Source organism: Mytilus californianus, unplaced genomic scaffold (genome assembly GCF_021869535.1).
Source record: "Mytilus californianus isolate M0D057914Y unplaced genomic scaffold, xbMytCali1.0.p SCAF_7, whole genome shotgun sequence".
NCBI classification, from domain to species: Eukaryota; Metazoa; Mollusca; class Bivalvia; order Mytilida; family Mytilidae; genus Mytilus; species Mytilus californianus.
In genome coordinates, this window is record NW_026262723.1 from 62,761,877 (window position 1) to 62,774,269 (window position 12,393).

At 31.6% G+C, this 12,393-nt stretch overlaps 1 protein-coding gene across 1 annotated transcript in view; it reads right to left on the reverse strand.

Moving 5' to 3' along the window:
* Positions 1 to 12,393, reverse strand: part of LOC127708535 (uncharacterized) — a 31,126-nt gene that overhangs the window by 2,828 nt on the left and 15,905 nt on the right. The window contains exon 6 of the mRNA XM_052213433.1: positions 7,193 to 10,291. Coding sequence (XP_052069393.1) covers positions 7,193 to 10,291 — 3,099 coding nt within the window. The remainder of the gene's footprint in view (positions 1 to 7,192; positions 10,292 to 12,393) is intronic.

Sequence of the window (12,393 nt, forward strand, 5' to 3'; positions counted from 1 at the left end):
TTCATTATGCAACTATCAAGATTTCCATAATAACGGGCAAATATGGTCAGTTTTGGTTGATCATGTTGATGCGGACAAATAATTTTGTTATATGAGTCAGTCTAAGGTAAGAAAACACTAAAATTTGTTTACGATTCAATATTTTGAATAAAAAGAGGACATGCTGGCACTATAACTTGATGCGAATAAAATTGTGTAGTCATTGTTTTCTAATATTACTGTCATCTGTTTTATACAGTTCCTCCTGACCTAAAAATATAACTGGTTTACTATGCAGCTATATAGATTAGCATGCTATAGTGCAAATATAGTCAGTTTTGGTTGATGCGGACCAATTATTTTCTTATACGAATCAGTCTGAAGTATGAAAACTACTGATATTTCCTTACGATTCAATATTTTGAATAAAAATAGGAGATGCTGGCACTATAAATTGATACGAACCAAATTTTTTAGTCATTGTTTTCCAATATTGCTGTCATTTGTATTATACAGTCCCTCTTTACATAAAAATATAACTGATTTACTATGCATCTATAAGATTTACATAAAAAAGAGCAAATTAGGTCAGTTTTGGTTGATTCGGACAAGTAATTTTGTTATACGAGCCAGTCTGAGGTATGAAAACTACTGATACTTGTTTACAATTCAGTATTTTGAATAAAAACAGGACATTTTGGCACTCTCAATTGATGCGAACAAAATTTTGTAGTCATTGTGGTCCAATATTGCTATCATCTGTTTTATACAATCCATCTTTACATAAAAATATAACTGATTTACTATGCAACTATAAGATTTACTATGCAACTATAAGATTTACATAAAAAAGAGCAAATTAGGTCAGTTTTGGTTGATGCGGACAAGTAATTTTGTTATACGAGTCAGTCCGAGGTATGAAAACTACTGATATTTATTTACGATTCAATATTTTGTATAAAAACAGGACATTTTGGCACTCTCAATTGATGCAAACAAAATTTTGTAGTCATTGTGGTCCAATATTGCTATCATTTGTTTTATACAATCCATCCTTACATAAAAATATAACTGATTTACTATGCGATTATAAGATTAACATAAAAAAGAGCAAATTAGGTCAGTTTTGGTTGATGCAGACATATAATTTTGTTATACAAGTCAGTCTGAGGTATAAAAACTACTGATATTTGTTCACGATTAGATATTTTGAATAAAAAGAGGACATGCTGGCACTATAAATTGATGCAAACCAAATTTTTTAGTCATTGTGGTCCAATATTTCTGTAATTTGTATTATACAGTCCAACCTGACCTAAAAATATAACTGATTTACTATGCAACTATAAGATTAACAAAAAAAAAGAGCAAATTAGGTCAGTTTTGGTTGATGCGGACAAGTAATTTAGTTATACGAGTCAGTCTGAGGTATGATAAGTACTGATATTTGTTTACGATTCAATATTTTGAATAAAAACAGGACATTTTGGCTTTCTCAATTGATGCGAACAAAATTTTGTAGTCATTGTGGTCCAATATTGCTATCATTTGTTTTGTACAATCCATCCTTACACAAAAACATAAATGATTTACTATGCAACTATAAGATTTACATAAAAAAGAGCAAATTAGGTCAGTTTTGGTTGATGCAGACAAGTAATTTTGTTATACGAGTCAGTCTGAGGTATGAAAACTACTGATATTTGTTAACGATTCAATATTTTGAATAAAAACAGGACATTTTGGCACTCTCAATTGATGGGAACCAAATTTTTTAGTCATTGTGGTCCAATATTTCTGTAATTTGTATTATACAGTCCCTCCTGACCTAAAAATGTAACTGAATTACTGTGCAGCTATATAGATTGACTTGATAAAGTGCAAATATGGTCAGTTTTGGTAGATGCAGACAAATAATTTTGTTATACGAGTCAGTCTGAGGTATGAAAACTACTGATATTTGTTTACAATTCAATATTTTGAATAAAAATAGGACATGCTGGCACTATAAATTGATGCGAACCAAATTTTTTAGTCATTGTGGTCCAATATTGCTATCATTTGTTTTGAACAATCCATCCTTACATAAAAATATAACTGATTTACTATGCAACTATAAGATTTACATAAAAAAGAGCAAATTAGGTCAGTTTTGGTTGATGCAGACAAGTAATTTTGTTATACGAGTCAGTCTGAGGTATGAAAACTACTGATATTTGTTTACGATTCAATATTTTGAATAAAAACAGGACATTTTGGCACTCTCAATTGATGCGAACCAAATTTTTTAGTCATTGTGGTCCAATATTTCTGTAATTTGTATTATACAGTCCCTCCTGACCTAAAAATGTAACTGAATTACTGTGCAGCTATATAGATTGACTTGATAAATTGCAAATATGGTCAGTTTTGGTAGATGCAGACAAATAATTTTGTTATACGAGTCAGTCTGAGGTATGAAAACTACTGATATTTGTTTACAATTCAATATTTTGAATAAAAATAGGACATGCTGGCACTATAAATTGATGCGAACCAAATTTTTTAGTCACTGTTTTACAATATTGCTGTCATTTGTATTATACAGTCCCTCTTTAAAAAACTGTGTTATAAGAGTCAGTCTCAGGTATGAAAACTACTGATATTTGTTTACGATTCAGTATTTTGAATAAAAACAGGACATTTTGGCACTCTCAATTGATGCGAACAAAATTTTGTAGTCATTGTGGTCCAATATTGCTGTCATTTGTTTTATACAATCCATCCTTACATAAAAACATAACTGATTTACTTTGCAACTATAAGATTTACATAAAAAAGAGCAAATTAGGTCAGTTTTGCTTGATGCGGACAAGTAATTTTGTTATACGAGTCAGTCTGAGGTATGAAAACTACTGATATTTGTTAACGATTCAATATTTTGAATAAAAACAGGACATTTTGGCACTCTCAATTGATGCGAACCAAATTTTTTAGTCATTGTGGTCCAATATTTCTGTAATTTGTATTATTCAGTCCCTCCTGACCTAAAAATGTAACTGAATTACTGTGCAGCTATATAGATTGACTTGATAAAGTGCAAATATGGTCAGTTTTGGTAGATGCAGACAAATAATTTGTTATACCAGTCAGTCTGAGGTATGAAAACTACTGATATTTGTTTACAATTCAATATTTTGAATAAAAATAGGACATGCTGGCACTATAAATTGATGCGAACCAAATTTTTTAGTCATTGTGGTCCAATATTGCTATCATTTGTTTTGTACAATCCATCCTTACGTAAAAATATAACTGATTTACTATGCAACTATAAGATTTACATAAGAAAGAGCAAATTAGGTCAGTTTTGGTTGATGCGGACAAGAAATTTTGTTATACGAGTCAGTCTGAGGTATGAAAACTACTGATATTTGTTTACGATTCAATATTTTGAATAAAAACAGGACATTTTGGCACTCTCAATTGATGCGAACCAAATTTTTTAGTCATTATGGTCCAATATTTCTGTAATTTGTATTATACAGTCCCTCCTGACCTAAAAATATAACTGAATTACTGTGCAGCTATACAGATTGACTTGATAAAGTGCAAATATGGTCAGTTTTGGTAGATGCAGACAAATAATTTTGTTATACGAGTCAGCCTGAGGTATAAAAACTACAGATATTTGTTTACGATTAGATATTTTGAATAAAAAGAGGACATGCTGGCACTATAAATTGATGCGAACCAAATTTTTTAGTTATTGTTTTCCAATATTGCTGTCATTTGTATTATACAATCCATACTGATATAAAAATATTACTGATTTGGTATGCAACTATAAGATTTACATAAAAAAGAGCAAATTAGGTCAGTTTTGGTTGATGCGGAAAAATAATTTTGTTTATACGAGTCAGTCTGAGGTATGAAAACTACTGATATTTGTATACGATTCAATATTTTTAATAAAAACAGGACATGCTGGCACTATAAATTGATGCGAACCAAATTTTTTAGTCATTGTGGTCCAATATTGCTATCATTTGTTTTGTACAATCCATCCTTACATAAAAATATAACTGATTTACTATGCAACTATAAGATTTACATAAAAAAGAGCAAATTAGGTCAGTTTTGGTTGATGCAGACAAGTAATTTTGTTATACGAGTCAGTCTGAGGTATAAAAAATACTGATATTTGTTTACGATTCAATATTTTGAATAAAAACAGGACATTTTGGCACTCTCAATTGATGCGAACCAAATTTTTTAGTCATTGTGGTCCAATATTTCTGTAATTTGTATTATACAGTCCCTCCTGACCTAAAAATGTAACTGAATTACTGTGCAGCTATATTGATTGACTTGATAAATTGCAAATATGGTCAGTTTTGGTAGATGCAGACAAATAATTTTGTTATACGAGTCAGTCTGAGGTATGAAAACTACTGATATTTGTTTACAATTCAATATTTTGAATAAAAATAGGACATGCTGGCACTATAAATTGATGCGAACCAAATTTTTGAGTCACTGTTTTACAATATTGCTGTCATTTGTATTATACAGTCCCTCTTTAAAAAACTGTGTTATACGAGTCAGTCTCAGGTATGAAAACTACTGATATTTGTTTACGATTCAGTATTTTGAATAAAAACAGGACATTTTGGCACTCTCAATTGATGCGAACAAAATTTTGTAGTCATTGTGGTCCAATATTGCTGTCATTTGTTTTATACAATCCATCCTTACATAAAAACATAACTGATTTACTTTGCAACTATAAGATTTACATAAAAAAGAGCAAATTAGGTCAGTTTTGGTTGATGCAGACAAATAATTTTGTTATACGAGTCAAGTCTGAGGTATAAAAACTACTGATATTTGTTCACGATTAGATATTTTGAATAAAAAGAGGACATGCTGGCACTATAAATTGATGCGAACCAAATTTTTTAGTCATTGTGGTCAAATATTTCTGTAATTTGTATTATACAGTCCCTCCTGACCTAAAATATAACTGAATTACTGTGTAGCTATATAGATTGACTTTATAAAGTGCAAATATGGTCAGTTTTGGTTGATGCAGACAAATGATTTTGTTATAAGAGTCAGTCTGAGGTATAAAAAATACTGATATTTGTTTACGATTAGATATTTTGAATAAAAAGAGGACATGCTGGCACTATAAATTGATGCAAACCAAATTTTGTAGTTATTGTTTTCCAATATTGCTGTCATTTGCATTATACAATCCATACTGATATAAAAAAATTACTGATTTAGAATGCGACTATAAGATTGACATAAAAAAGAGCAAATTAGGTCAGTTTTGGTTGATGCGGAAAAAAAATTTGTTATACCTGTCAGTCTGAGGTATGAAAACTACTGATATTTGTTTACGATTCAATATTTTGAATAAAAACAAGACATTTTGGCTTTCTCAATTGATGCGAACAAAATTTTGTAGTCATTGTGGTCCAATATTGCTATCATTTGTTTTATACAATCCATCCTTACATAAAAATATAACTGATTTACTATGCAACTATAAGATTAACATAAAAAAGAGCAAATTAGGTCAGTTTTGGTTGATGCAGACAAAGTAATTTTGTTATACAAGTCAGTCTGAGGTATGAAAACTACTGATATTTGTTAACGATTCAATATTTGAAAAAAAACAGGACATTTTGGCTTTCTGAATACATGCGAACAAAATTTTGTAGTCATTGTTGTCCAATATTGCTATCATTTGTTTTGTACAATCCATCCTTACATAAAAATATAACTGATTTACTATGCAACTATAAGATTTACATAAGAAAGAGCAAATTAGGTCAGTTTTGGTTGATGCGGACAAGAAATTTTGTTATACGAGTCAGTCTGAGGTATGAAAACTACTGATATTTGTTTACGATTCAATATTTTGAATAAAAACAGGACATTTTGGCACTCTCAATTGATGCGAACCAAATTTTTTAGTCATTATGGTCCAATATTTCTGTAATTTGTATTATACAGTCCCTCCTGACCTAAAAATATAACTGAATTACTGTGCAGCTATACAGATTGACTTGATAAAGTGCAAATATGGTCAGTTTTGGTAGATGCAGACAAATAATTTTGTTATACGAGTCAGCCTGAGGTATAAAAACTACAGATATTTGTTTACGATTAGATATTTTGAATAAAAAGAGGACATGCTGGCACTATAAATTGATGCGAACCAAATTTTTTAGTTATTGTTTTCCAATATTGCTGTCATTTGTATTATACAATCCATACTGATATAAAAATATTACTGATTTGGTATGCAACTATAAGATTTACATAAAAAAGAGCAAATTAGGTCAGTTTTGGTTGATGCGGAAAAATAATTTTGTTTATACGAGTCAGTCTGAGGTATGAAAACTACTGATATTTGTATACGATTCAATATTTTTAATAAAAACAGGACATGCTGGCACTATAAATTGATGCGAACCAAATTTTTTAGTCATTGTTTTCCAATATTGCTGTCATTTGTATTATACAGTCCCTCCTGACCTAAAAATATAACTGAATTACTGTGCGGCTATATATATTTACTTGATGAAGTGCAGATATGGTCATTTTTGGTTAATGAGGTCAATTAATTTTGTTAAACGAGTCATCCTGAGTTGGACAGTCTGAGATGTGAAAAATGCTGGATTTTGGTGATGATTTAATTATTTGAATAAAAGAAGGACATGCTTGAACTGTTTGTTTGTGCAGAAAAAAGAAATTTACTATGATCAATTTTCAATTAATTTAAGAGGTGTTATTACATTATTAATTAACTGTTAATGTCAATCGAAAATGAAAAGTTGGTCATTTAATTTTGATGTACTTTATCATTTGATATTTAAGGTCAGTGTATCCAGGATACGATGACAATTTGCGTTAACGCGCGTTTACTACAAATAGTAAACGTGCGTTTACTTTTGACGAAATTAGAAGACGCGCCTTTTTCACGTTAACGCGGAAGTAAACGCGAAAGTAAACGCCCGTTTACTCTTTACAAAATTAGAAGACGCGCCGATTTTGCGTTAACGCGAAGGTAAACGCGAAAGTAAACGGCCGTTTACTTTTTATGTCTACTGAAATTTCCGAGTTAACGCACAGTTAACGCGGCGTTTACTTGAAGTGCACGCGAGTAAACGCCGCGTTAACTTTTTCCGCCCGTTTACATGTAATGCTTGGTCTGCACCCAACTGTATAGATGCTAGTTTGTGAAGTATATGTTCGTCTTCTTGCAAAATAAAGTCATAGTACTTTGCATTGAATAGAACAGTAGCTACCTCATCGGACATATGTCCGTTTTGTATTAAATTTAGAAGGAATTTGCTTTCTATTTCAAATATATCCGAATGTTTAAGTAGCAAGCAAATACATTTAGGACGATGTTTAGAGCATAATGATGCATACTCCAATGCAGTTTTGTCAAACATATCTCGGTCATTAATTCTGCCACAAACAGATATATATGTTTTACAAATATCACACGCTTCTGCGTCAGTCAATGCATTGGAAGCTGTGGCAAGATGCAAAACAGATTGTTGGTTTTTATTTTTCGTTTCAAGTTTAGTTAAATCAATCATTGTCATATTCAATAAAGTTTTAATTTCACGAAAACGATTTTTCCTGCACTTCAAAGCCGTTAATAATGCGGTATCACCTTCTTCGTTTACATGATATACGTTTTCAAAAGCTTCAATCAGAACGCTAAAAATACCTTCGACATTTGCATGTCGACTTAAAAGTAATTTTTGTATTATTGAATAGTTACCTTCGTAAAGAATATTAGCATCCCCGCCTAATGATAAAATCGTCTTTGTTAAAAGCATATTGTTTAACTTGCAGGCTGATAAGAGTATAGGGGTTTGATTTTGTCGATCCATGGTGTTCACATCTATATCTTCACTTACCAATTCCTTAATTATTCTTATCTTTACAGTCTCACATAGCCCACTACATAAGCAATCGTGCAGTGGCCAGTTTGACACCTTTAATAAAACACTACTATGTATTGGTGGTTGTTCAAATATTACTTGGGCATACGTTCTTTTTCTCAAGTCAGTTTCATTTCGTTTTGCACCACATTCTAGTAAAAGTGATATTAAAGACAACTTTTGTTCAAGAGGCATGTAAGATTTAATACACAAGTGAAGTGGTGTAAGTCCGTCAAGGGTACGACTATCAACACTAGCTCCCGCTTGAAGTAACAATTGTATCACTTGAATATTGATAGATTTCTCTCCAATTGCAAGACAAAGAGGAAATGTTCCATCAACTGCTGTATTGTTTGGATCTATACCAATTTTCAGGAGAATCCGAAGACAAGATACCTCGTTTAATGTAATGCGTTGCGGATCTTCCTTATATTTCCATAATAAAACATTTATTGCATTGCGTTGTTTTCTATCACAATAGGTAATATCCAATCCAAAAGAATTAAAAACTTCACAGATAGCTTGACTTATAAAACTATGATGTATAAATGTGAAAAATATATCATTAATATCACTTGGATCCTGAATATCTTTTAACATTGCTTTAAAATTTGAATATAAACCTTCATTGCCTGGTTGCCTAATAGTTACATTATCAAGGTTTCTGCCTTTAGAAAACGTCTCTTCTAGTGCTAATACGAAATCAAATGAGCTCGCTAAAATGTTAGACACTTCAGCAAGTTTGCATAACAATTCCCACTGAATCCATGCAGAATGAATAATGGTAGCACCCTTCTTCAGAAGGTATTTGAAAGATTGTAGATTACCGGACTGTATGACAGCTTGAAGCGGACAAAAATGAAAGCCATTACCTATAACTTCGAATTTGATGGATGGCGCATCCAATTTAAAACAAGCCTCACAGTAACTAATGTCAGCCCCATATTTTACTAATTGTAATACCAGAATCAATGACTTGCTATTTAAACACGCTCCTATTAATGCCCGTGATAATATATTTAATGGCAAATCTTCATGCTTACGACAACGTCCAAAATGTTTGAGAAGCATATCACAAAAGTTTGTATTTCCATAGTGTGCGGACCAAAATAAAATGCCATCACAAAAAATATCATCTACGGTTAAAAAGAAATCGTACAAGATCTGAATCATTTGATCTTTACCATTGCGATATTTTTTCTGCAAAGCATTTTGAAAATCATTAATAAACTCTTGTTTTTTCAATAGTGGATGAGAACATACATGACGAATATTTCCATCGAAAACTTCGCTTAACATTCTATCAGCTAGCAGACACAAATAATTGCGCGAGAGATAATTCACCTGCAGAATGCCAAATAGTTTTTTCTTAGATAGTTTTGCCGGAATATTTATATATTTGCTAATTGTTTTTATTGACATATACTTCAACCCTTCTTGTTGATCAATGTTAAAAATATGAATCTCAGCTGCAGTTAATAGAATCGGATGAATAAATTGAATAATGTTCTCATTAGTTATATTCAGAAATGGTCTCATGACACTATTAGAAAATGTTAAAACATCATTAACTGTTGTAATATTATTGATTAACATCTTTGTATTTGAGTTCAAATCGGCATCACTTTCAAAAGTGCCAGCATTTAAAACCAAAATTTTCGAAATGCATTCTGCCATTTCCGATTCAGAAATTAAATTTTGATAACTGCTTAAAAAGAACTTTAATGGATCAGCAAAAAAATCCGTTGCATCTAAAGAAAAAAATGTACTAGTGTAAAGCAATGAACACAGAGGGAAACCAATGTCATTACTGATCTCCTCATCAAAACGGTAAATTATTTTATCTATCTCTTTTTCATTTATAATGTTTGTATGGGAAAGCAACATATTTTTTCTATCTTCGTGTCCGAACACACTGTTTTTACTCATATCAACAAGAATAGAAGCAAATGGTATGTTATACGGTAAACACTCTTTCCTGGTCGATAAAATTAATTTTGATGATTTGGAATCTTTTTTCTTTTTATTTACTTTTTCTTGCCACGTACAAGAAAGAGTTTTCCATAATGTTTTATCGAAGTTTGACATATCTTTACCGAATGCATCATCGAAAAAGAAGAATTGATTTTCATCAAATTTCACCATTCGCACTAATTGTGTTACAGAATAAATCTGCACTGATGTAAACTCGTTTTTGAGACATTCAAGCAGCTGTCTTCCAAGTGTAGTTTTTCCCGAACCAGCAACACCAACGAGTATTATGGTGTCGTTGTCATGCAATAACTGTTTCATATATTGAAATGTTGAAGTCATCACACCGCACAAACCATCATCAAACGTATCATCGCTTCTATGATCTGAAAGATTGTGGTATAATATAATAGATCAATTTCAATGCAAAACAATTTATTAGATAATTAAATAAGTAAGGACATTTCCTAAGAATTGAATGTTTCTTTTTGAATTTATACGCTTGTAAAAATGTCGACGTTAAGAAAAGTTTGTGTGCAAAGCGCTTCATATAAATAAATATGCGTAAGCGGTCGATCAACTTATTAAACTATATGATTGAACGCTGTTTTTTGAAAATTTGTACGATTGAAAAGCATTGTCTGGATGGTGTTGTACTTTCATTATCGCCCTATTGTGTTTATTTTTGAAAACGCATAACGTATCACATTTCTATGAGACGATTCTGTTAACATGTCAATGGTTTATAAACGTAGTCAAACAAGTAGACTTAATAGGATTTGACTCGTGGTTTTATTTCTATTCGAAAATTCCTTTTTTTTCTCAAATCCGCGATTAAAAAGATAAAACCTTCAGAACCTTTTTATTCGTCATTAAGTAAACAATAATTTTCGAAGGCAATCAAATTTGAGTATTTTTATGAGAGGTTTTACAAAGACATTGCTTTTTTAAGGAAACAGAAGTCAGTATCCTTTTTTTAAGTGTAGTATACAGAGGTTTTTAGACAACTAAAAGTCAATGAGGAAAATGGAAGTTGGTAATAGAATGAACTACAAAAAAGTGGATCAGGTGCATCTTCAGGTTGATTGTTTCCTCCTAAGCGTACATAACAGCCACATCGAAGAGGGATTTCCAGAATGATTTATTGAAAAAAAACCGTTATCTCACTCTTAACTGCGCGCAGTGCTCCAAGTCTTGAGCCCTTGCGTACCCGAAATACGACTCCTTTCTTACATTAGCCACTACTGAACATGATATTTTCGTGATAAGATTTGTGCAATTGTTTTCTGTTTAACGTTTATAAGAATTGTAAGGTTCTCGTTTATAGATTTTTCACTGGATACACTGAGGGACATATAACTGAGACCCATTGTGACGTGATTTTGCAGGATAATATTTCGGGGCACGTTTGAGCGAGGAAAATAATGGGACATGTTTGGTGATACTGAAATTGCACACAAATGACCACAAAAGATGTCCCTAAAAAATGAAAACAACACGTTATAAATTTAATGCGTCCGAAGCGTAACTGAATTTTAAATTTAAAATCTATTTTTCAAATCTAAACAACAGACACGGCTTCCTCCGCCTCATTTTTTAAGACTCATACCTCGAATTTGACATAAGCGGTCATCTCAGTACCAGAATCGATGACAAACGAGACGATTTTAATTTTGAAATTATCAATAACCCCCCACCTTAGTAGCAATATACCAACTTCCCCTGCATATGGGATTTACATTTCCCAACTCATTCGGTATTCAAGAGCTTGCAGCTGCTACTCAGACTTTATAAAATGTCACCAGTGTCTGAGCAAAAAGTTGATGAACCAGGGGTATGTCAAAGAACATCTCGTACTTTTTCTAAAAAAGTTCATCGGAAGATACCAAGACCTTGTTGATAAATATTCCGTATCAACTTCACAAATAATACATGATGGTCTTGAAGTATAGATTCTAGGTACTGACGTTAACGTTGTTTATCATCTTATTTACGTGTTATAGGGTTCTTTTATTTGTCTTTGTAAATTTAGTCCATTTTTGTTAATATCCTTTTGGCGTGGCTCGGTACTTATACATCCCGCCATTGTGTTATTGTCCTATGGTCATTTTTTCTATTCTTGTCCTTCATTTTTGCTTATGTGCTTTGTCTATATGCCATTTTTTTTTATAGTGATTAAGATACAACACAATGTTGACTGCTGTACCCCTATTTTTGACATTTTCACCTATTATGTCTGTTTGTTTTGTTCAAACATTGTTGTCAATATAATGGAATTTTATGCGACTGTCATACAAGTGAGAGGTTTAACTATCTTTAAAATCAGGTTTAATCCACCATTTTCTACATAAGGAAATGCCTGTACCAAGTCAGGAATATCACAGTTGTTTTCCATTCGTTTGATGTATTTGATAAGGGACTTTCTGTTTGGATTTTCCTTGAAGTTCGATATTTTTGTTATTTTACTTTTCATTAGCAATTGCTGAAA